Here is a 26952-nt window from a genome sequence, read left to right as displayed (position 1 = left end):
AATCAGTGATAAAACAATATTGTAAAAAGATAACAATAAAGCACAAATGAGTATTACACAGACAGGTCATATTTGACAGGTATCCTATTATCCAACAGAGTAAGCTACCACCAATATTCATTTTGGCTAGTTCATGTAGGATAAGCGCTCTGTTTTCGATATCAAATGCAATTTTTTTTTTCAATTCAAAGTTTATTCTCTAGTTTACAGAAATTTGGTTATTGTTTGGTTTACATGTAGTAAAATTGTGATTACAGAGTGTACCACTAGAACGCTTAGCATGGCTAGGCATTTCGGGCATACTTAGTTTTATTCTTAATTGTAAAATATTACAAATTATGAGGTAAGTTGGTATTATGGCTAAGTGACTAAATACTAGTTTATGAGTTTAGCAATGTGAATGCTTTTGTTTTGGCACAGTATATAGTTTCAGTATTGGAGTATCACAGGATTCATTATTTTAAGACTGAGATTAATATTTCTGTTTATGGTCAAATGAGTGAGCGAGTGTAAGTGTGAACCACCAGGTGGTATTCGTGTAGTTAGTTGACGGGGTGTATCAGGGAGATAAGATGTTTTCTAATGGTAGTTTTGAAGGTGATGAATGTGTCTGCAGTTCTAGAGTTCTCAGGTAGGGTATTCCAGATTTTAGGGCCTTTGACATACATTGACATACAGTGTATTGTGTTATGGCTGTAACAGTACATTATGAATGTAACAGTACATTATGAATGTAACAGTACATTATGAATGTAGTAGTACATTATGAATGTAACAGTACATTATGAATGTAACAGTACATTATGAATGTAACAGTACATTATGAATGTAACAGTACATTATGAATGTAACAGTACATTATGAATGTAACAGTACATTATGAATGTAACAGTACATTATGAATGTAACAGTACATTATGAATGTAACAGTACATTATGAATGTAACAGTACATTATGAATGTAACAGTACATTATGAATGTAACAGTACATTATGAATGTAACAGTACATTATGAATGTAACAGTACATTATGAATGTAACAGTACATTATGAATGTAACAGTACATTATGAATGTAACAGTACATTATGAATGTAACAGTACATTATGAATGTAATAGTACATTATGAATGTAACAGTACATTATGAATGTAACAGTACATTATGAATGTAACAGTACATTATGAATGTAACAGTACATTATGAATGTAACAGTACATTATGAATGTAACAGTACATTATGAATGTAACAGTACATTATGAATGTAACAGTACATTATGAATGTAACAGTACATTATGAATGTAACAGTACATTATGAATGTAACAGTACATTATGAATGTAACAGTACATTATGAATGTAACAGTACATTATGAATGTAACAGTACATTATGAATGTAATAGTACATTATGAATGTAACAGTACATTATGAATGTAACAGTACATTATGAATGTAACAGTACATTATGAATGTAACAGTACATTATGAATGTAACAGTACATTATGAATGTAACAGTACATTATGAATGTAACAGTACATTATGAATGTAACAGTACATTATGAATGTAACAGTACATTATGAATGTAACAGTACATAATGAATGAAACAGTACATTGTACATATAAGAGTACATTATATATACTAATAAGACGTAACTTGGAACGTAGGCGCCCCAGGGTAGTCTTGCCAAGTGTCGCAATGTTTTGAAAGACAAGTGGGTGAGCCCGCAAGCTAATTTGCGGTCATAACCCCTATTTTGAGGTGAGATTTCACCGTCCCTTCTTGTATATTGTATACATGGACTTTGATGTGTGTTGAGGTACATAATGGAGGCAAGTTATGCATGCATATAGTGATGTATGGTGGGTGAGAGGTGGATGTGCCGTACCCACGTCCAACCTGATTTATTGACGCATATTTAAAGGTCTTTAGGGAGAAAATTATTACTTAAGCTTCACTCTTGATTGACAGTAATTAGGCAAAAAATAATTGCCTCGGGATAAAGTAGAGGGTTATGATGATGCTGAGGTTTCTGTGGTACAGTTCCCAGTAATGTTAGGTTGTAATGTCTGGTGTAAAGGTCACTTCTATCTATATGCACACAAATGTTTGTCTTTTACTTTATTTATCTGTAGGAACAATTAAAATATTTATTACGTTAGGTATACAGGTGTTTTGTGGCCTTGATAACCAGTGTGCCATAGCACCTTTAACTTCAACTTTCTCATGCTATTTTGTTTTGTTAAATTATCCAAGGTTAAATTATCATAATTTACCACCATTATGTCACCAGTAATCATGTGCGTTATGCAGCCATTGTTTAAATTTAAATTAGCAGTCTGCATACCTAACCTATTTATTTATTTATTAATTTGAACATGATACAGTGAAGTACACAGTTGTTACAGTGTAACATGCCAAAGCCACTTGTATGTAGAGCATTATGGGCAGCTTAAAACTAACTTAAGATTAACTAAGCAATGATATATTCAGTGGTAGAAACATTATTGTAAACAGATAACAATTTTGCACAAATGAGTATTACAAAGACAGGTCATAGGGCCATTTACTGTGTTGCTGAACATTCAGTAGAATGGAGTATTATGTTAGGTAATGTAATTAAAAAATAAAGTTTGATTGGGTCACAGGTTAGACATTTATGAGATACAATAATGAGAAACATTTACGAGATACAATTTCTGATATAATTATTCAGTATTTATTTAGTTGTGGGTGAGTAAGTGATTTTTGAGAAGAGACTTGAATTTATAAACAGACAGTGTTTCTTTTATATTCACAGGTAATGAATTCCAGATTTTAGGGCCTTTTATGTGCATTGAGTTTTTGCATAGCGTGAGATGGACTCGAGGAACATCAAAGAGTGATCTGTGCCTTGTGTTATGGTCGTGTGTTCTGTTGAGGTTGGTAAGGAGACGTTTGAGGGGAGGGTTTATATCAGAATTAAGTGTTCTATGAATGTAGTAGGTGCAGTAATAAGTATGGGTGTTTTGTATGGTGAGTAGGTTTAGAGTTTTGAATATTGGTGGAGTGTGCTGTCTGTAGTGGAAATTTGTTATCATTCTGACTGCAGCCTTTTGTTGGGTAATTAATGGTCTGAGATGGTTTATTGTTGTTGAGCCCCATGCACAAATTCCATAGGTGAGATAGGGGTAAATAAGTGAGTGATATAGGGCCAGGAGGGCTGACTGTGGAACATAGTACCGTATCTTCGATAGTATGCCTACGGTTTTGGAAATTTTTTGGGAAATTTGTTGTATATGTGTTTGAAATTTGAGTCTATTATCAAGGTGGAGTCCTAAGAATTTTTCCTCTGTGAGTTTTGTGATAGGTGATCCGTTTATCTTTATGTTAACCCTTTATCGTGTTTGGCCGGAAAAATTCGGTATTAATTACGTGTTTTGGGGGCGTGTCATACTCCGTGGCCCGCGCGGCCAGCTTCCCGTTCTTTAGTTCCAACCAATCACAAGCCTTCCCTGAGTCTCCTCAGCTAAGTACAGTTCGCTTCTGCCGCCTTCCCATTGGTTGAGAGATCAAAATATAAACAATGGTGGCTTGGCTCCGCCCACACACGCATTTTTCCCTCCACCCTTACTAATCTACTGTTGGATTATACATTCTACAATGTCGGTAAGTACTGATTGTTGTGTTTAGTGCTTACATGAATAGTTTAGGCATATTTTGATATATACCTAAAGTCCGTGTGAAGCATAATATGAGTGTAGCATGCAGTTGAAAAAAGTGCAAACATTTTATACCGAATTATTTCGGTCTTGCACGAGTTTCCGGGAATGTCCAATTTTAGTCAAATAAATATTTATAAAAAAAATTCAATTGCATATATGAACTCTGTAGTGGTCTGGATCTATACAGGAGGTTTCTATTGTCCTTCCAGATCAATGAGAAGTTGTTTTATGGGGAGCAGTCCACCAGCAGGTCGAGGTATGTCTGCGTTTCTGAAGAGAGTGACTCAGAAGCAGAGGTAGATGAACCAGAATTGCTGGATAGTGGTGATGAATACTTGCCACCGGATGCACAGGTGTCAAGTGATGATGAGGAGGAAGAAAGGCCAGCCAAAAAACAGAAATTAGTGAAGAAAAAGTAAGGTATTACGATTGCAACTATTGCAGCCACTCGAAGAAATTGGTCACATCCTCATTCCAGTGTTCTGTATGCAAAGTAAATCTGGATAAAGAGCGACAGAAATTGCTTCAGCGACTACCATACCATCAATTAGCAATATAGAATAATTGGTCATCCAAATGAATCTCAGGAATATAGGGATTGAAAGTTGCATCCCTTTGCAATTTGTCATTGTTGAGATTTCCTTCCTTTTTATATTTTTGTAACAATTAAAAAATGTTTTGATTCAAGTTCCATTTATGTTTTTTATATTGTCTGTTTGTATATTAAATTTAAAAAATTGTTTTGGTGTGTTTTATTAACAATTGCAAGTTTTGCAACATAAAATTTTTTAATCACTTTGTCGGGCGCAGCCGGATATTTTTGGTCTCCGGAGATTAGCAATTGCTCGAAAACTAACCATCAGAAATCAATTTATATGGGATCATTGAACTTGTATTGAGTTACTCTATCCACCATAGGGAGTTCAGTTCGAATTTCAAATTTTCGGACCCCTTGCGCGATGAAGGGTTAAGAGGGACGTCTGTAGCTCTGTTACCAAACTGAATGAAGTAGGTTTTGTCAATGTTTAGAGTAAGTTTGTTAGTACTCATCCAGGTAGATATTTTCTGTAATTCGGTATTTACAGTATTGGCTAGCGTGACTGGGCTCGGGTGAGAGAAGACGTTTGTAGTGTCATCTGCAAATAGTGTGGGTTTGAGTAGTTGCGATGCATTTGGTAGGTCATTTATGTATATGAGAAAGAGAAGAGGGCCTAGGACACTTCCCTGTGGGACACCAACTGTAATTGGCTGTGCTGAAGAGTTTGCCCTGTTTGTGTACACATATTGGCTTCTGTTACTGAGGTAAGACTTTAGGTAGTTGAGGGAGTGCCCTCTTATACCATAGTGCGACAATTTTATATGTCTTTGCAAATAGTACATTGAGATTTTGTATTTACAATAATGGGTTGCGATGCAGAGAGAGCCCCTATTATGCTTAGGCATATGGGCCGACTTAACATTATTGGCTTACAGACTACTTAACACTACAGTATATATATTATTCTTGCTTCCGATTCCCCACCTCTACGACCCCCTCTGGGTTTAACGCTAAGTCTTTATGTAATAATATTAACCTGTGACAACCCTAAAACTGAAATGGAATAATATTAAGATACATTTTGCAGAACAAACTTTTATTGGGACAGTATTTAGATCTGTTCACTTCTTGATCAAGTCCTGACTTAATAAAAGCAGATTTAAACCTGTTTGCTGTAGTGGATTTGATCCTGTTTGCTATATTTGACAGCAAGATTTAAATAGATTTGAACCTGTATGCCATAGTGGGCAGCATGCCATTGAGTAGGTTCCATGCTGGACACTTAGCTGCTTGGCTTGGGAAAAACCTTGTTGAATTAAATGCCCTCTGTCTCCACTGCATGTTAAGAGATAACACAGTAAGTGTCAGGGGCCCAAGACTGTTCAACTGCTTCCCAGCATACATCAGGGGGATTACCAATAGACCCCTGGCTGTCTTCAAGCAGGCACTGGACAGGCATCTAAAGTCAGTATCTGATCAGATGGGTTGTGGTTCGTACGTTGGATTACATGCGGCCAACAGTAACAGCCTGATTGATCAGGCCTTGATCCACCGTTAGGCCTGGTCACAGACCGGGCCGCAGGGGCATTGACCCCCGGAACTCTCTCCAGGTATACAGTGTAATTTAATACATTAATATTTTGATTGTTTCTTTTTAAAAACTGAAATACTCTGTGCCCCTTTCAAAATTATAACCCTCTTAGAAAAACTATACAGTATATCACAAGTTTGGATTAGCTAAGTTTTTGTGGCTAGAATATTTACAAAGATGTTAATAGATGCAAAATTCTCATGTCATTTTTCCATTTTTGAATGGAAGTTTTGTATAGCCTAGAATTCTTTCACAGATTTTATTTCACTACATTACATTAATGTTATTTTATTTTGTCTGTTACATAGCTAGTAGCAGTATATCATTACATTAAGCCAAATGAAGAGTGATTTGGACTTTCAACCTAACATAAAACCTTCTTATATTATTGATCATGAATGTAACCAGCTTAAGAAGTTATGGATGTACACTCAGGTTACAGCCAGCACTAGCCTTTATAACCTTTGCTTTTATTATATTTTCTTAAGATAATGATTTCCATATAACGCACCTTTGTTTTGAACAGTTGGTAGGATTACATAAGCAAAATATTTAAATCTTGGTTATATCTGATGTTGAATGTTATAATCTTTATCATAGTGGCCAGTTCCCATCATGTGTTGTTTTAGGCTTTATACAGTCTATTACATTTTGTACAGGGGATCTTGTAGGTACACTATTCAGAATTCTCTGGGAGATACTTCATCAAGAAGTTTTTAATGTCTAAATTTTTAAGTGCAACATTAATGTACAGTATTTTGATTAAAGGAGGAACCTCAAGTTAGTTTAAATTATGTGTTTCTACAGTACCAACATGGTTCCTTATCACTTCCAGGAAGGTGCCTTTATGCTGGTGAATAGCTCTTGATTCAAAGAATTGGAGCTACTATCATCTTCATTGGACTGAATGTGATTACCTCCCATTTCCCAAGGCACTGCATAGCCCCTGTGGGTTTACCACTATCCCATTAAATAAATAGAGTAAATAATTTTTTTTTATCTCCTGGCTATTAAAAGTTGCTTGTGCAATTTTCTAAGGTTTATCAATAAAACATAAAAGGCTGGAATATTGGATTATTTTCATATGTTAATTGCAGCACTTTACATAAGACTTTATAAGGATGAGCCTCATTGTTTCATTTGTCATTTTTCTAGAACCTTCAAGTGCTCTGTGAAAAATTGAGGCACAAATTAACTAAAGTACGTACAATGTTCAGAATGGGGATAGTGTACACTGATTTATAAATGCTTTAGTATGTACTGTATTGTACAGTAGTTGTAGGTAGGATCACATAAAATACCCACAAGCATTTTTTTTATGCGGTGTAAAAAAATTTAATAACTATTAATTATGTGACTTACAGGTTGTGTATACGTTTTTTTTCAGCATGAACAGCTCTCGAATGAAGAGTTCACGTGTGGTCGTGCTTTTGATGGTGGGTGTGAGTGCAGTGGTAATGCTGTTGTATCTTCACTTAGCAACAGAAGTCGCACACCTTCGAAATACCATACACTCTCATTGTAAGCTGTTATATAATGAAATATCTTGATCTGGTGAAGAATTTTTAATGAGTTTAGGGATTTAAAATATGTATTATAAATATTTCAGTGCTTAGGTTCTCTGTATTACAACTCTTCTAGAAATCTACTCAGGAATTTGTATGTTCACTTACTGTTGTTATGTACAGTGGTCCCTCATTTATCGTCCGTAATCCGTTCCTGGAAGTGCGACGATTATCGAAAATGACGATTTTCGAATCAATTTTCCCCATAAGAAATAATGTAAATACAATTAATCTGTTCCTGACACCCAAAAGTATTAAAATAAAATTTTTTTTACATAAAATATAGATGTAGTACATACACAATACAATGGGACACGATGAATGAAACATTAACAGCATAACACTTACCTTTATTGGCGATTCTTCTTAGTGTATGGAAGACTGGAGGAGGAGAGACATTGAATTACTGTTTGGAAGGGGAATCCCCTTAAATAACAAAAAGGCACAATACCGTGACTGGAACGATACACAAATAACCCGCACATAAAAGACAGAAGCTTGCGACGACGTTTCGGTCCGACTTGGACCATTGACAAAGTCATTGACTTTGTCAATGGTCCAAGTCGGACCGAAACGTCGTCGCAAGCTTCTGTCTTTTATGTGCGGGTTATTTGTGTATGGGAATCCCCTTCCCTCAACACCTCAGGTACCAAGTGCTTTTCTGGGGTTACTTCTCTTCTCTGCTTCTTAATGCCACTAGGACCAGCTTTAGAGTCACTGGAGTCCTGTCTCACAAAAAAGTGCCCAGAGAGCTCTGTTTCTGGCATCTCTGTAAAACTTCCCTAAAATGGGCCAAGACTCTGTCACTGTACAAGTTGCTGATATGGCTTGGAACATCCTTCTCAAGGTGATGTTTCTCCATAAATCTTTCCATCCTACCCCACATTTCAAAAATCTCCTTAATTTCTGAAGAAGGCACCTTCTTCCATCTCTCTTCCTCCTCCTCTGCAGCAAGACTCTGAGCTGCGATCTGGTGCTGTTCCTGCTGAAGCTCTTGCAGCTCCTCAGTGGTTAGCTCTTCCTTGTGGCCCTACACCAACTCTTCCACATTCTCCAAACTCACATCCAACCCCATGGAACTCCCCAATGCCACAATAGAGTTCACAACTGACATAGACTCATACGCCACTTTCATATTATTCAATGATGTTTTTCTTGTATTCAATCACATTTCTCACTTTCTTTACCAAAGGAGCTTTCTTTGGAGCCATGGTAGCTTATTTAGCACTTGCAAGCACTAAAATGAATGGAATATTATGAAATATTTCGTGTGAACAAGTGGGGGGGACCGTCGCTCACTGGTAAACAATGGCACACTGGCTGGGAAGGGAGGCCGAGGCGGCTCAGAGCGTGAGTACGCGTCCCAGACAAAGGACGATTAGCGAGTAAACCGACCATTTGCGAGCCAATGTTTGGACGAGAATAACGTGACGATTTCCGAAAAGGACGACTATCGAGCCGGACGATTATTGAGGGACTACTGTATTTCATTTTACATAAATACTTTTATGCTCTTAGATTATCTTATTAATTGGCACTACAATGTATAAAGTACTTATTATTCTTTAGGATTACAGTATTGTACACCTGTATACCAATTGTATCTCTTCTTGTGTAAATGAAAATTATTACCGAGGTTTTGTATCTCAAGATTACTGTCTTAATTTTTTTTTATAAAATACAGGATTCTTATACACCATTAAATTAATAAGAGGAAGACTATTTTTCATAATACGGTACAGTCTTGTTTCATCTGGTTCAAGAGTTTTTAGATGACAAGATAAATGAAGTATATTATTAATTGTTTAATACTGACCACAGGTGTTTTTTAAATATAAGTAAACCCTCAATTTAATAGACTTCAGGAGTAATGGACAAAATCTGCTAAGTAGAATGTACTTTTAACTTATTATTTTCAGTGTTTATTATGTCAGTAAGTTGTGCATATTGTACTGTATTATACGCACAAAAGTGTTCTGTAGTGTCTTTTTTTTACATTCAGATTTAACTGACTCAGACAATCCTTCCCCAATGCTCCCTCAAAGTATTATTTACCGACTTGGGTAATTTCTTCCACAAAGATAGTGATCCAGAAAAGGAAACAAATTCATTATCATTTACTCAACATCTGTGTTGCCAGAAGTGCACAGATCTCACAGTTCAATTGATCCTGCAAACTGCAACATCTCCACACTTGTTCACACTCCAGCAGCATGTAAAGTCTTAAAAGCTACTTGTCTCCACTTCAGTTTAATAAGCTCACACAAGACTGCTGGATTCTCAAGCCTCTATGACTCAGCCACTTTTACCTTCTCCCTCTAACCTTTCTAGGAATGAGCCCTACCTTTCCTTTCTTTTGATCTAAATATATACACTGTTTTGGTCATCCTGTTCTGCTCCATCTCAAAATGCCCAGACCACTTTAACTCCTCCTCTGCCTCCTTAATTATACCCTTGTGTAACTCCCACAACATCTTCTAATTTCTGTTCTCTGATTTCTCTGCATAATATTTGTACCAAAACATTGCTTTCAAACATGTCTTCACTACCTCCTGCTTACTGCATCTTTTAAAGCCCTGCCTCGCACCCATGTAAGAGAAGAGCGTTACAATAAATCCTCAATCTAACAAATTTCAGAAATTCAGGACAAAATCTAATTGGTCATTTGAATTTGAAAGTCACAAAGTTCATTGCTTATGGAATTACCCATTGTTGTTGCAATGACAGCAAAACATTCTTATCTCTATCCACCACAGTTGCTATTACTAGCCACTTGCTCTTCCCTATTAGTCTGTTCAGTCAAGAGTTCAACTTACCACTGTACTATAGTACATTTCCCTTGTTGCTTTCATATATACTCTTTCAACACTTCATGTAACTTTTTATCCCCCCCCATCTATCTTATGATTTATCTCATTTTTTATAGATCCCTTTGCCAACATGTTCACTCCAAAATATCTAAATACATTCACTTTATGCTCACTCCTTCCAATCTGATATCCAATCTTTCATTGCCTAGACTATTTTATTACTTTCATCACTTTGTTCTTTTCTATGTTCATATTTAATTTCCTTGTTTTTACACACCTCAAATTCTTACACCAATCTTTGCAACTTTTCTTCCAAACTTCTGTGTCATCAGCAAAGATCAATTGTGACAATTTTCACTTTGTATTGGATTCATTAATTTATAATCTCACACTTTTTCCCAGTACCCTAACATTCAACTCTGTTACACATCCATCTGCAAATATGTTAACCATGGTAGAATCACACACCTACTTTTACTGGAAAATAGCACACAAACTACTCCCAAACATCCCCACCTGCCTTTAATATTTCTGTCTTCATCCCATCTATCCACTTTCATTCTAATCAGTGCTTCACACTCTTCCCACACACTCACATCTGGTTCTTCCTCACTCTTACAAGATCATGACATCTGTCAACCCCAGATGCATAAACACTTACTGTAATCTACTTCTTGCATCCCACCTTTATTTTTTTTTTTTTTATTTTATTTTTTTTTTTTTCAACAAGTCGGTCGTCTCCCACCGAGGCAGGGTGACCCAAAAAAAAAAAGAAAGAAAATCCCCAAAAAGAAAATACTTTCATCATCATTCAACACTTTCACCACACTCACACATTATCACTGCTTTTGCAGAGGTGCTCAGAATATAACAGTTTAGAAGCATATACATATAGAGATACACAACATATCCCTCCAAACTGCCAATATCCCAAACCCCTCCTTTAAAGTGCAGGCATTGTACTTCCCATTTCCAGGACTCAAGTCCGACTATATGAAAATAACCGGTTTCCCTGAATCCCTTCACTAAATATTACCCTGCTCACACTCCAACAGATCGTCAGGTCCCAAGTATCATTCGTCTCCATTCACTCCTATCTAACACTACATCTCTTCCTTTTTTTCTATAGGTAATCATTTAATATTCCTTTTATGCCTTCTTTAGCCTTTGTTCTCTTAGATGTACTCAATTTAACCCTATTCATTTCTCCCGTTTGAAATTCTCTTTGACCTTTTAACTTTGTTTTGTTTAGGAAGTATTAATATAATAATATACTATACGAAGTAATTTAAAAAATTTCTTTTCAGCTTCCTTGAGTTACCAGGAAGGTATTCCATCATTAGGCAGCCGTGTGATAGATCCTGACAGCTTAGTGATCATATATAATAGAGTTCCAAAGACTGGATCCACTTCCTTCATTGGGCTAGCTTATGACCTTTGTTCCAAAAATAAATTTAATGTAATTCACATGAATACAACCCGGAACACTCCAACACTGTCTCTAACAGATCAGGTGAGAACTGCTACCATTAGTAGGTGTACTGAAATAATATTTTACTGAGTAGTAGTATTTTGCTGCATGATTACAATTGTGTATATGCTATTTAGTTGACTACCAAAGGGGAGGCATAAGGAATAGTATTTCTTCTATTGATGGTTTAGTTGTTTGGTTTCACACAATTGCTCCTTTTGGCAAATTATTACACTTTTTCCACATTTTTTTCATTTTCTCAATGCATTACATTCATTGTCTTTTTTTTTCTCCTAGTATTTATCAGCTACTTGCTGTTGCTTTCTTTTTTGACATTTACACTTTACAGTACAGCATGTATGTAGGTATGTACTGTATTGATTCTCATTGCATGTAGAGGGCAGCTTCTTTGCCTGTATTAGAGCCAAACCATCATGTAGACTGCTAACTGCCTTTAAGAGGTAAATTGATTAGTTTGTTAAACAAATTCCTAATCATCCTGGCAATAATGCTTAAGTTAGACTGCATGTAGTGAGCACCAACAGCCTGACTGAACAATCCATCAACAGGGAGGCCTGTTTTGGAACCAGCTGCAGGGGGCAGTAATCCCTGGTACCATCTACAAGTGAGCTACAGGTAAACAAATGAGTTTATAATAGTCATCCATTTTTTTTTCCTTTTCGGAATTGGGGACATGGCACCACTTGGTGATGACATGGCTGAAATAAATGTTTAGAAGTCAGTTTTGTTTGTTGCTTGCAGTTCTTATAGCAAGAGGATGTCTTTTAAGTGTTGTTCTCCATTCAGAGTGAGGGTGCTGCTCAAAAACCCTATTTTTTTTAATGGGTTGTTCCTATTTGTCAGTCTAACTCTGGAAATAAAACGGAAGTCCTAATTTGAGTACTGTATGGGGAAAAATGGTATAAAATACTGACACGATGGAAAAATAAACACAAATACACTATAATGTGATCCTTTATTGACAACATTTTGCCCACACAGTGGGAGAAATATTTGTGACTTGATAAAACCCACTGTGTGGGCAAAACATTGTTAATAAAGGATCACATTATAGTGCATTTGTGTTTGTTGTTTCATTGAGTACTGTACCTAATCTTCACTTTCATGTACACCAAATATCTACACTGGTCATTACTTGACCAGTTTTTATCATTTCCACCCACCAAATACTATGTAATCTCTCCATTTACTGCACTTCTATCAGATTTTTTGCTAACTAATATTCCTAATTTAATCACCTTTCTGCAGTTTCATTTTTCTTTCCCAAAGAGCTTCTTATTCAATGCCATAGTTAGGTTATGACACACTATACTTCTATCTGGGTTGTTGGAGGATCATGCCTTACACACCTATTTTTTTTAAATTTTTGGATGCCCCTTTCTTCCTTGTAATCTTTTTATTCACTGATTTTTTTGTGTAGGACTAGCTTTTTCATCATATTCCTTTAGTCTTATCATATTTTCATTTTGTGATCTGTCTTTCCCCTCTCATTCAGGATCCAATTTTTTCTTTTGTTAGCATCTGCTGTTTTATTTTTCTCAGCCCACCAATCACTTTCTAACTTTCATTCCTTTGTACTTTCTGAATTTGTTGAATGTTTCCTTAATCAAAATTATGTTAATGTTTTCCTGATCAACTGAGGAGTCAGCCTACTTCTAGAAAATTTTTCAACTTTTTTTTTTTATACATACTTGAACTAGCATTCAGAGTCCTTCGGTTGAAATTTATGATAGCTTATCAAGTACAGTACTAATCAGTTATAAAAGAGTGGGGAGATATGCAGTGACTAAAACATTTTAGGAAAATTTTGGTAGTGTCACATTTCACAGATGGTGTTAACTTACGAAGTGTGAATATGCATACTGTATAGAGCAAAAAACATGTTTCATTAAATAATTTTTATCTCTGCTGCAGATGCGGTTTGTGTACAATGTATCCAACTGGGTGGAAAAAAAGCCGGGAATTTATCATGGACATCTTGCCTATCTTGATTTTAACAGGTACTGTCTGTGGAGAGAGAACAGGAGTATATTTTTAAATCACACCAAAAGAATTTTGTTCACATTTTTATATGTGAAATTAATGGTAAGCAGTATATTATATTTTGACAAATAAAAAAAATGACTTGAACTTCAGCTGTTATTTACTAAAAATATATTTTTCCATCTAGGTTTGGTGTCAACCAGCAACCAATCTATATTAATATATTACGAAAGCCATTGGAGCGTCTCGTGTCTTATTATTATTTTGTCCGTTATGGCGATGATCTTCGGCCTTATCATGTTCGAAGAAGAATGGGAGATAAAATGGTAAGCTAATAGCATCTATTTCTTTGTTAAAATAAATTAATACATAATATGTGAATCATTTGCAAGTGATTAATTGTTCGACTTTACTTGAAGTTTTTAACGATATTATGTAAATAACTTCTATCCAAAGGAACAACTTTACTGTGGTTGGATATGGGATGTGGATGTTGGAAAAAAGAGCCTTGCTTTAAAAATTCAGTTTTACATACAGGGTTTCCTCATTAAAACTTGTGGTGAAGTCTCTGAGTATTCATCAGTAGTTAACAACAGTCTTAAAATCCATTATTGATACTTGCATTATAATGTATGTAATTCTGCTCTTAATATAGGTTCTGTAAGTCTGCCCCATGAAGATAAAAAAACATTATGGATTATTACAAAAATACCCACGTCATACTCTATTGAACAGTCATCTCTTTTCACTCGTTTGTATTTTTGTCTCATTCGAAGCTTTAGAAACTCTTTTTTGCCAAGTCTGTTGTAGGAGTTTGTTTCATTAATGTTTTTGACTGTTGCAACCCCAAATCCTGAAGTGTCTCCTGGTGTCACAAAGTTTTGGAAAAAAAAAATGAATTTTTTGTATGAAATGATAGAGGATCTTTTCCCGATATTAATGACACCAAAAATATGAAATTTGATTGAAAACTTATGGAATTACGCTCCCGCGAAGTTAGCAATCTCGGCAATATGTACACATTAGCGATTTCACCGACTTTGAGCCCTATTTTCGGCCAATTCCATTGTTCCAGGCAACCAGACTCATAGCTATTTCTTTAGAACTCCATTTTTTTGTATCAATTGAGTACAAGAAACTGCCCATTTACTGATTTCAACTACCCAATATAGTGGTCAGAAATTGGCAGTTTGGCCAATTTCATACAAATTAAAAAAGATGCCAATTTCAAAATAGGGTCCAGAATAAACAATGCAGACATTCTTGGCACTAAAATAACATATCCTCTGTTCATTAGTCACGTCTCCAGGCCCCTCTTATATTACTCTTGCATTCTGTGTTTATTTTTTATTCACACAAAAAATAGAAGATTTACTGTTAGGCAGACTACTGTATTATTCTAAAAATGGTATAAATAATATCAGTGCACTAGTGAAAGAATATTAGTCTCCCCAGTTGACGTGTATTGGACATGTGGTGTGATTTGCTTACTCTTGAACATAGGTAAATATCGAACATTTCCTCTACTTTGAGCTAAATTTTAAGGTCATTTTCATTGTGAAAGTAATCAAAATCATCACTATTTCTGTAATATGTTTTCCATTCTATCAAATGAGACCAAGAAAACAGGAATATAACCATAAATACTAAATGAAAATACACCTCAAAGTTGGCATGTTAATCCAAAAACACGGTCTGAGTTTTTTTTTTCTCATTATGCACTGCGTGCTGCAGGATTTTTTTTATACAGTGCACACTGACCACACAGACCCATTCTCTCACATGTGGGCCTACCAGCTTTCTCCTGCTTGATTTGAAGCCACTAGAATTTTTTTTTTTTTTCAACAAGTCGGCCGTCTCCCACCGAGGCAGGGTGACCCAAAAAAAAAAAGAAAGAAAATCCCCAAAAAGAAAATACTTTCATCATCATTCAACACTTTCACCACACTCACACATTATCACTGTTTTTGCAGAGGTGCTCAGAATACCACAGTTTAGAAGCATATACATATAAAGATACACAACATATCTCTCCAAACTGCCAATATCCCAAACCCCTCCTTTAAAGTGCAGGCATTGTACTTCCCATTTCCAGGACTCAAGTCCGACTATATGAAAATAATACGGCCAAAACAGTCGAAGGGTTAAAGAAGTACCATATCAGTCTCCAAAACTCGTTCTGTAACCTTGACATGGCATCCTGTCTTGCCTACATATGCTTTTCAAGTCTGGTTCTCTTTCAGCTTGCCAAACTGTAAAATCCCTTGGCTTGCCAAATGTCATGGAAACTCCACATATCCTCCCTGAAAACTACATGTCTTAGTAGATTGAATTTATTTTGATTTTTTTGTCCTAGGACACCAGTTAACTCCTCTTTGTCTTCACTCAGCCTGCAAGGGCTAGGTGCAGTACAGTTCCCTACTGCTGGAAGCTACTCTTTTGAGACTGAATGTCTTTCATCATCTGGGATTGCATTTATGTCTAAAGGGCTTTTAGTTGTACCCCTTTGAAAGGCTGTACACACATTCTAATATTTTTTCATTATTGGATTTCTGAGATACCAATTGTCTCCATTATTTTGTTAAGTTCAATGGGTTTAATGATGCTGTAACCCCTAGAATTCTTTCAGACATAAATATTGCTTATATAGTGCAGCATTACAATTTTAATCATCTCTCTATTATGCCCCTTGTATCTACACCTCTAAATTCTTATTTACAGGCAGTTCCTGTTTTACAGTGCTTCACTTTACAGCATTTTGCTAATACATGTACAGCAGTTTTCAGTTATTCCCATTCTTCATTTATTCAGACTTCCTACAATAAATATGTTCACCACTTACTATAATCTAAGGATGAAAATATTTTAAGGTAAGTAATGTTAGTAGGTAGTAGGTTGGTAGACATCGACCACTTAGGGAGGTACAGTGGTACCTCAAGTTTCGTACAGCTCCCAACTGTAACAATTATGTAAGCGCATTTTTATAAGTGCTTTTGTAAGTTGGTTTAGAAAGACACGTAAGTGTATTTTTGGGGGTCTGAAACAGACTAATCTAATTTATATTATTCCTTATGGGAACAAATTCATTCGGTAACGGCACTCGAACAGCCTCTTGGAACGAACTAAGTTTGTAACTTGAGGTACTGCTGTACTACCGTTCTACCAAGTGAGTGTAAAATGAAAGCCTGTATTTGTTTTACATGATGGTAGAATTGCTGGTGTCTTTTCTGTCTCATAAACATGCAAGATTTCAGGTACATCTTGCTACTTCTACTTACACTTAGGTCACACTTCACATGCATATACAAGCATATATATACACACCTCTCTGGGTTTTCTTCTTTTTTATTTCTAGTTCTTGTTCTTGTTTATTTCCTCTTATCTCCATGGGGAAGTGGAACAGAATTCTTCCTCCTGTAAGAGGCGACTGAAATGCTGGGAGCAAGAGGCTAGTAACCTCTTCTACTGTATATATTACTAAAGTTAAAAGGAGAAACTTTTGTTTTCTTTTTTGGGCCACCCTGCCTCGGTGGGATATGGCTGGTGCGTTGAAAAAAAGAAGATCCATGGGGAAGTTTAATAAGAATCTTTCCTCCATAAGCCATGTGTGTTGTCAAAGTCAACTAAAATGCTGGGAGCAGTGGGCTAGTAACTCCTTTACCCACATGACTTACTAAGAAGAAAAGAAAACCGTCAAAGTGGGATATTTGAATGTGCGTGGTTGTTGTGTGAATGGTAAGAAAGAGATGATTGTGGATGTTATGAATAAGAAGAAGCTGAAGAGGGTAGGAGAGTATGAGTGGGGAGAAATAAATGTGATTAGGTCAGTGGTTTCTAATAGAGCTAAGGAAGGAGTAGCAATAATGCTGAAGGATAAGTTATGGCAGGAGAAGAGGGAATATAAATGTATAAATTCAAGGATTATGTGGAGTGAAAGAAGGGTTGGATGTGAAAAGTGGGTTAAAGTAAGGTTTATGCACCTGGGGAAGACAGATGTGTGGAGGAGAGAGATTTTGGGTAATGTTGAGTGCGTAGGGAGTTTTGTACCAAGTGAGAGAGTACTTGTGGTTGGGGATCTTAATGCTAAAGTGGGTAAAAATGTTGTGGAGAAAGTAGTAGGTAAATTTGGGGTGCCAGGGGTAAATGAAAATGGGGAGCCTTTAATTGAGGTATGTGTAGAAAGAGGTTTGGTAATGAGTAATACATATTCTATGAAAAAGAGGATAAATAAATATACAAGGTATGATATAGCACATAATGTAAGTAGTATGTTAGATTATATATTGGTGGATAAAAGGTTGATGGGTAGGCTTCAGGATGTACATGTTTATAGAGGGGCAACTGATATATCGGATCATTATTTAGTTGTTGCTACGATTAGATAAGAGGTAGATGGGACAAAAGGAAAATGGCAACAAGTAAGAGAGAAGTGAAAGTGTATAAATTAAGGGAGAAAGAAGTTCGGGTGAGATATAAGCAACTATTGGCAGAAAGGTGGGCTAGTGCAAGTGTGGGTAGTGGGGGGAGGGGGTTGAAGAAGGATGTGATAGTTTTAAAAATGCAGTATTAGAATGTGGAGCAGAAGTTTGTGGCTATAGGAGGGTGGGTGCAGGAGGAAAGAGGAGTGATTGGTGGAATGTTGAAGTAAAGGGTGTGATAAAAGAGAAAAAGGTAGATTATGAGAGGTTTTTACAAAGCAGAAGTGTTATAAGAAGAGCAGAGTATATGGAGAGTAAAAGAAAGGTGAAGAGAGTGGTGAGAGGATGTAAAATGAGAGCAGATGATAGAGTGGGAGAGGCACTGTCAAGAAATTTTGATTAAAATAAGAAAAAATCTTGGAGTGAGATAAACAAGTTAAGAAAGCCTAGGGAATGAATGGATTTGTCAGTTAAAAACAGAGTAGGGGAGTTAGTAGATGGGGAGATGGAGGTATTAGGTAGATGGCGGGAATATTTTGAGGAACTTAAATGTCGACGAAGAAAGGGAGGCGGTAAGTTCATGCACTGGCCAGGGAGGCATACCATCTTTTAGGAGTGAAGAAGAGCAGGATGTGAGTGTGGGGGAGGTGCGTGAGGCATTACGTAGAATTAAAGGGGGTAAAGCAGCTGGAACTGATGGGATCATGACAGAAATGTTAAAAGCAGGGGAGGGGAGGGGGGATATTGTGCTGGAGTGGTTGTTTTTTTTTGTTTAATAAATGTATGAAAGAGGGGAAGGTACCTAGGGATTGGCAGAGAGGATGTATAATTCCTTTATATAAAGGGAAGGAGGACAAAAGAGAGTGTAAAAATTATAGAGGAATAAGTTTACTGAGTATACCAGGAAAAGTGTATGGTAGGGTTATTATTGAAAGAATTAGAGGCAAAACAGAATGTAGGATTGCAGATGAGCAAGGAGGTTTTAGAGTGGGTAGGGGATGTGTAGATCAAGTGTTTACATTGAAGCATATATGTGAGCAGTATTTAGATAAAGGTAGGGAAGTTTTCATTGCATTTACGGATTTACAAAAAGCATATGATAGTGGATAGGGGAGCAATGTGCCAGATGTTGCAAGTACATGGAATAGGTGGTAAGTTATTAAATGCTGTAAAGAGTTTTTATGAGGATAGTGAGGCTCAGGTTAGGGTGTGTAGAAGAGAGGGAGAATACTTCCCGGTAAAGGTAGGTCTTAGATATGGATGTGTAATGTCACCATGGTTGTTTAATATATTTATAGATGGGGTTGTAAAAGAAGTAAATGCTAGGGTGTTTGGGAGAGGGGTGGGGTTAAATTATGGGGAATCAAATTCAAAATGGGAATTGACACAGTTACTTTTTGCTGATGATACTGTGCTTATGGGAGATTCTAAAGAAAAATTGCAAAGGTTAGTGGATGAGTTTGAGAATGTGTGTAAAGGTAGAAAGTTGAAAGTGAACATAGAAAAGAGTAAGGTGATGAGGGTATCAAATGATTTAGATAAAGAAAAATTGGATATCAAATTGGGGAGGAGGAGTATGGAAGAAGTGAATGTTTTCAGATACTTGGGAGTTGACGTGTCGGTGGATGGATTTATGAAGGATGAGGTTAATCATAGAATTGATGAGGGAAAAAAGGTGAGTGGTGCGTTGAGGTATATGTGGAGTCAAAAAACGTTATCTATGGAGGCAAAGAAGGGAATGTATGAAAGTATAGTAGTAACAACACTCTTATATGGATGTGAAGCTTGGGTGGTAAATGCAGCAGCGAGGAGACGGTTGGAGGCAGTGGAGATGTCCAGTCTAAGGGCAATGTGTGGTGTAAATATTATGCAGAAAATTCGGAGTGTGGAAATTAGGAGAAGGTGTGGAGTTAATAAAAGCATTAGTCAGAGGGAAGAAGAGGGGTTGTTGAGGTGGTTTGGTCATTTAGAGAGAATGGATCAAAGTAGAATGACATGGAAAGCATATAAATCTATAGGGGAAGGAACTAGGGGTAGGGGTCGTCCTTGAAAGGGTTGGAAAGAGGGGGTAAAGGAGGTTTTGTGGGAGAGGGGCTTGGACTTCCAGCAAGCATGCATGAGCATGTTAGATAGGAGTGAATGGAGACGAATGATACTTGGGACCTGACGATCTGTTGGAGTGTGAGCAGGGTAATATTTAGCGAAGGGATTCAGGGAAACCGGTTATTTTCATATAGTCGGACTTGAGTCCTGGAAATGGGAAGTACAATGCCTGCACTTTAAAGGAGGGGTTTGGGATATTGGCAGTTTGGAGGGATATGTTGTGTATCTTTATACGTATATGCTTCTAAACTGTTTAATTCTGAGCACCTCTGCAAAAACAGTGATAATGTGTGAGTGTGGTGAAAGTGTTGAATGATGATGAAAGTATTTTCTTTTTGGGGATTTCTTTCTTTTTTGGGTAACCCTGCCTCGGTGGGAGACGGCCGACTTGTTGAAAAAAAAAAAATATATATATATATATACAGTATATATATATATATATAATTTTTTTTTTTTTTTTTTTTTTTTTTCAACAAGTTGGTCGTCTCCCACCGAGGCAGGGTGATCCAAGAAAGAAAGAAAATCCCCAAAAAGAAAATACTTTCATCATCATTCAACACTTTCATCACACTCGCGCATTATCACTGTTTTTGCAGAGGTGCTCAGAATACAACAGTTTAGAAGCATATACGTATAAAGATACACAACATATCCCTCCAAACCGCCAATATCCCAAACCCCTCCTTTAAAGTGCAGGCATTGAACTTCCCATTTCCAGGACTCAAGTCCGACTATATGAAAATAACCGGTTTCCCTGAATCCCTTCACTAAATATTACCCTGCTCACACTCCAACAGATCGTCAGGTCCCAAGTACCATTCGTCTCCATTCACTCCTATCTAACACGCTCACGCACGCTTACTGGAAGTCCAAGCCCCTCGCCCACAAAACCTCCTTTACGCCCTCTCTCCAACCCTTTCGAGGACGACCCCTACCCCGCCTTCCTTCCCCTATAGATTTATATGCTTTCCATGTCATTCTACTTTGATCCATTCTCTCTAAATGACCAAACCACCTCAACAACCCCCTCTTCTGCCCTCTGACTAATACTTTTATTAACTCCACACCTTTTCCTAATTTCCACACTCCAAATTTTCTGCATAATATTTACACCACACATTGCCCTTAAACAGGACATCTCCACTGCCTCCAACCGTCTCTTCGCTGCTGCATTTACCACCCAAGCTTCACACCCATATAAGAGTGTTGGTACTTCTATACTTTCATACATTCCCTTCTTTGCCTCCATAGATAACGTTTTTTTGACTCCACATATACCTTAATACACCATTCGCCTTTTTTCTCTCATCAATTCTATGATTAACCTCATCCTTCATAAATCCATCCGCTGACACGTCAACTACCGTCCTGCCAAGTGAGTGTTAAACGAAAGCCTGTAATTGTTGTACATGATGGTAGGATTACTGGTGTCCTTTTTTCTGTCTCATGAACATGCAAAATTTCAGGTACGTCTTGCTACTTCTACTTACACTTAGGTCACACTACACGTACATGTACAAGCATATGTATACATACACCTCTGGGTTTTCTTCTATTTTCTTTCTAGTTCTTATTCTTCTTTATTTCTTCTTATCTCCATAGGGAAGTGGAACAGAATTCTTCCTCCGTAAGCCATGTGTGTTGTAAGACACGACTAAAATGCCGGGAGCAAGGGGCTAGTAACCCCTTCTCCTGTGTAAATTACTAAATTAAAAAAGTGAAATTTTAATTTTTCTTTTTGGGCCACCCTGCCTCTGTGGGATACGGCCGGTTTGTTGAAAGAAGAAAGAAGTATCTATAGGGGTGTTAATGTTGCAGTTTAAAAACTGTAGTGTAAAGCACCCTTCTGGCAAGACAGTGATGGAGTGAATGATGGTGAAAGTTTTTCTTTTTCGGGCCACCCTGCCTTGGTGGGAATCGGCCAGTGTGTTAATAAAAAAAAAATCTGTTAATCAAATGCAGATTGGTATTGGTATTTAGCTACTTACGTATTATTGTTTTTAGACTTTGGATGAGTGTGTAGCCATCGAACATCCGGACTGCTCTACAACTCATCTGTGGGTGCAAGTTCCCTTCTTTTGTGGTCACCATGCTGAGTGCTGGTAAGCTTTCCTCGAGTTCTCTAGGGAATGCCTTCTCTCTGCATTTGTTCCTTTGTAAATATACAGTACTTCGCTGCTAATTTGAAGTGTATTTAAAGGTTAGTTTATTTAACCCCATTTCTGGCAGTGCCTGTCATTCCTTATTTTTTCAACTGTATATGTTGTTTCTGATTATTTCATTCTGTTCATATTTTAACTTGCCAAAATGCACATTTATTTCTCCCCAGAACCATATTTCATAATGTAAACCAATTGTTCAAAGGTTCAGTAAGTCATGTTAGATTGAAAAATAAGCAACAGTTTAATAAACTGAAGATATTAGTTTCAGATATTTATGATAAAATTAACTGTAATTAAAATTGGCAAGTTAGTAGTGTCAAGTTTAGTACTAGATTTAATTTTTTTTATCTCATTCTTAAGTGTCTTTTTAACCCTTTCACTTTCGAGATCCCTGCTCACAAACTTGCTCTCGGTGTTAAAGAATTTAAAAAAAAAAATTCTTATGAAATGATAGAGAATCTTTTTCCGGTGGTAATGACAAAAAAAATACGAAGTTTGGTGGAAAACTTGTGGAATTACGCTCTCGTGAAGTTAGCTGTCTTGGCGATATACAGGTCCCCCTCAGCATTCGCGTTTTCAACTTTCGCGGGCTTCACACATTCGCGAATTCCCAACCGCCAAATTCCCAGCTGCCAAATCATATTTAAGTTTACCGCCACGAGTCCTTACTACCCTCCCTCCGACCCCTGCAACTGGCAGCCAGCCCTCCCACCACTGTGTGGTGAGTGTTTTGTTTGTTCATTATTTGCTATTAAACTACAGTATAAATAATGTAAACCCATCCATGACTGCATACTAGAATGGCTATTCGGACAGGTATTGGAAGGTGACATCATGTGTTTACTCTTGAACACAGCAAAGAATCAAACATTTCTGCTACTGCTAATAATAATAATAATAATATTAATATAATAATAATAATAATAATAATAATAATAATAATAAAAATAAATACGATAGAATTGAAGAAGGAAATTGTACAAAAATACGAGGGCTGAAGCAGTGGTGGAGGAAGTGGTTGACGCAGCGTCAGTGTGGCTTTGTTTATGCTGGAGTGAGTATTAGTCTCTGTGCTCTTCCAAACATTTCACAATAATTCATTGTATTTGGTGCTTGTAGATTGAGTGTGACTGGAGTGGTTGAGGCAGTGGTAGAGGCAGTGATAGAGGCAGTGGGTGAGGCAGTGGTAAAGGCAGTGGGTGAGGCAGTGGTAGAGGCAGTGATAGAGGCAGTGGGTGAGGCAGCATTTGAGGCATTGGGTGAGACAGTGGTAGAGGCAGTGATATTTACTAACATATATGTTATAAATAATAATAGTACATTATGAATAACATTTATTATTATTATTATTATAAATGTTATTAATATTAACATGTACTATTATTATTTATAACATACATGTATATGTTAGTAAATACCACTGCCTCACCCACTGCCTCTATCACTGCCTCTACCACTGCCTCACCCACTGCCTCACCCACTGCCTCTATCACTGCCTCTACCACTGCCTCTACCACTGCCTCACCCACTGCCTCACCCACTGCCTCACCCACTGCCTCACCCACTGCCTCACCCACTGCCTCACCCACTGCCTCTATCACTGCCTCTACCACTGCCTCAACCACTCCAGTCACACTCAATCTACAAGCACCAAATACAGTGAATTATTGTGAAATGTTTGGAAGAGCACAGAGACTAATACTCCAGCATAAACAAAGCCACACTGACACTGCGTCAACCACTTCCTCCACCACTGCTTCAGCCCTCGTATTTTTGTACAATTTCCTTCTTCAATTCTATCGTATTTATTATTATTATTATTATTATTATTATTATTATTATTATTATTATTATTATTATTATTATTATGCACCTGGAGAAGAGAGGAATGTAGAGGAGAGAGAGATTTTGGGAGATGTTAAGTGAATGTATAGGAGCCTTTGAACCAAGTGAGAGAGTAATTGTGGTAGGGGATCTGAATGCTATAAGTAGGAGAAACTTTTAGACAGGGTGTGGTAGGTAAGTTTGGGGTACCAGGTGTAAATGATAATGGGAGCCCTTTGATTGAACTTTGTATAGAAAGGGGTTTAGTTATAGGTAATACATATTTTAAGGAAAAGAGGATAAATAAGTATACAAGATATGATGTAGGGCGAAATGACAGTAGTTTGTTGGATTATGTATTGGTAGATAAAAGACTGTTGAGTAGACTTCAGGATGTACATGTTTATAGAGGGGCCACAGATATATCAGATCACTTTCTAGTTGTAGCTACACTGAGAGTAAAAGGTAGATGGGATACAAGGAGAATAGAAGCATCAGGGAAGAGAGAGGTGAAGGTTTATAAACTAAAAGAGGAGGCAGTTAGGGTAAGATATAAACAGTTATTGGAGGATAGATGGGCTAATGAGAGCATAGGCAATGGGGTCGAAGAGGTATGGGGTAGGTTTAAAAATGTAGTGTTAGAGTGTTCAGCAGAAGTTTGTGGTTACAGGAAAGTGGGTGCGGGAGGGAAGAGGAGCGATTGGTGGAATGATGATGTAAAGAGAGTAGTAAGGGAGAAAAAGTTAGCTTATGAGAAGTTTTTACAAAGTAGAAGTGATGCAAGGAGGGAAGAGTATATGGAGAAAAAGAGAGAGGTTAAGAGAGTGGTGAAGCAATGTAAAAAGAGAGCAAATGAGAGAGTGGGTGAGATGTTATCAACAAATTTTGTTGAAAATAAGAAAAAGTTTTGGAGTGAGATTAACAAGTTAAGGAAGCCTAGAGAACAAATGGATTTGTCAGTTAAAAATAGGAGAGGAGAGTTATTAAATGGAGAGTTAGAGGTATTGGGAAGATGGAGGGAATATTTTGAGGAATTGTTAAATGTTGATGAAGATAGGGAAGCTGTGATTTCGTGTATAGGGCAAGGAGGAATAACATCTTGTAGGAGTGAGGAAGAGCCAGTTGTGAGTGTGGGGGAAGTTCGTGAGGCAGTAGGTAAAATGAAAGGGGGTAAGGCAGCCGGGATTGATGGGATAAAGATAGAAATGTTAAAAGCAGGTGGGGATATAGTTTTGGAGTGGTTGGTGCAATTATTTAATAAATGTATGGAAGAGGGTAAGGTACCTAGGGATTGGCAGAGAGCATGCATAGTTTCTTTGTATAAAGGCAAAGGGGACAAAAGAGAGTGCAAAAATTATAGGGGGATAAGTCTGTTGAGTATACCTGGTAAAGTGTATGGTAGAGTTGTTATTGAAAGAATTAAGAGTAAGACGGAGAATAGGATAGCAGATGAACAAGAAGGCTTTAGGAAAGGTAGGGGGTGTGTGGACCAGGTGTTTACAGTGAAACATATAAGTGAACAGTATTTAGATAAGGCTAAAGAGGTCTTTGTGGCAATATATGGATTTGGAAAAGGCGTATGACAGGGTGGATAGGGGGGCAATGTGGCAGATGTTGCAGGTGTATGGTGTAGGAGGTAGGTTACTGAAAGCAGTGAAGAGTTTTTACGAGGATAGTGAGGTTCAAGTTAGAGTATGTAGGAAAGAGGAAAATTATTTCCCAGTAAATGTAGACCTTAGACAAGGATGTGTGATGTCACCGTGATTGTTTAATATATTTATAGATGGGGTTGTAAGAGAAGTAAATGCGAGGGTCTTGGCAAGAGGCGTGGAGTTAAAAGATAAAGAATCACACATAAAGTGGGAGTTGTCACAGTTGCTCTTTGCTGATGACACTGAGCTCTTGGGAGATTCTGAAGAGAAGTTGCAGAGATTGGTGGATGAATTTGGTAGGGTGTGCAAAAGAAGAAAATTAAAAGTGAATACAGGAAAGAGTAAGGTTATGAGGATAACAAAAAGATTAGGTGATGAAAGATTGGATGTAAGATTGGAGGGAGAGAGTATGGAGGAGGTGAATGTATTCAGATATTTGGGAGTGGATGTGTCAGCAGATGGGTCTATGAAAGATGAGGTGAATCATAGAATTGATGAGGGGAAAAGGGTGAGTGGTGCACTTAGGAGTCTGTGGAGACAAAGAACTTTGTCCTTGGAGGCAAAGAGGGGAATGTATGAGAGTATGGTTTTATCAACGCTCTTATATGGGTGTGAAGCATGGGTGATGAATGTTGCAGCGAGGAGAAGGCTGGAGGCAGTGGAAATGTCATGTCTGAGGGCAATGTGTGGTGTGAATATAATGCAGAGAATTCGTAGTTTGGAAGTTAGGAGGAGGTGCGGGATTACCAAAACTGTTGTCCAGAGGGCTGAGGAAGGGTTGTTGAGGTGGTTCGGACATGTAGAGAGAATGGAGCGAAACAGAATGACTTCAAGAGTGTATCAGTCTGTAGTGGAAGGAAGGCGGGGTAGGGGTCGGCCTAGGAAAGGTTGGAGGGAGGGGGTAAAGGAGGTTTTGTGTGCGAGGGGCTTGGACTTCCAGCAGGCATGCGTGAGCGTGTTTGATAGGAGTGAATGGAGACAAATGGTTTTTAATACTTGACGTGCTGTTGGAGTGTGAGCAAAGTAACATTTATGAAGGGATTCAGGGAAACCGGCAGGCCGGACTTGAGTCCTGGAGATGGGAAGTACAGTGCCTGCACTCTGA

The 26952-nt window shown here is 37.4% G+C and overlaps 2 protein-coding genes across 2 annotated transcripts in view; one reads left to right on the top strand and one right to left on the bottom strand.

Moving 5' to 3' along the window:
• Positions 1 to 1675: 1675 nt before the first annotated feature.
• Positions 1676 to 26952, top strand: part of LOC128690233 (heparan sulfate 2-O-sulfotransferase 1) — a 40678-nt gene continuing 15401 nt past the window's right edge. Inside the window, exons 1-6 of the mRNA XM_053778804.2 lie at positions 1676 to 1766; positions 7226 to 7359; positions 11521 to 11726; positions 13620 to 13705; positions 13876 to 14014; positions 22214 to 22311. Coding sequence (XP_053634779.1) covers positions 7227 to 7359; positions 11521 to 11726; positions 13620 to 13705; positions 13876 to 14014; positions 22214 to 22311 — 662 coding nt within the window. The 5' untranslated portion in view covers positions 1676 to 1766; position 7226. The remainder of the gene's footprint in view (positions 1767 to 7225; positions 7360 to 11520; positions 11727 to 13619; positions 13706 to 13875; positions 14015 to 22213; positions 22312 to 26952) is intronic.
• The window catches only part of LOC128690100 (uncharacterized), a 78292-nt gene continuing 64948 nt past the window's right edge, over positions 13609 to 26952 (bottom strand). The window contains exon 11 of the transcript XR_011392691.1: positions 13609 to 13712. The gene's annotated coding sequence lies outside the window, so the exon portion shown is untranslated. The remainder of the gene's footprint in view (positions 13713 to 26952) is intronic.

The sequence above is a fragment of the Cherax quadricarinatus genome, chromosome 32, assembly GCF_038502225.1.
Source record: "Cherax quadricarinatus isolate ZL_2023a chromosome 32, ASM3850222v1, whole genome shotgun sequence".
Classification (NCBI taxonomy): Eukaryota; Metazoa; Arthropoda; class Malacostraca; order Decapoda; family Parastacidae; genus Cherax; species Cherax quadricarinatus.
The sequence above is the reverse complement of the archived record's forward strand: the minus strand, read 5'-3'. Positions and strand labels throughout refer to the sequence as shown.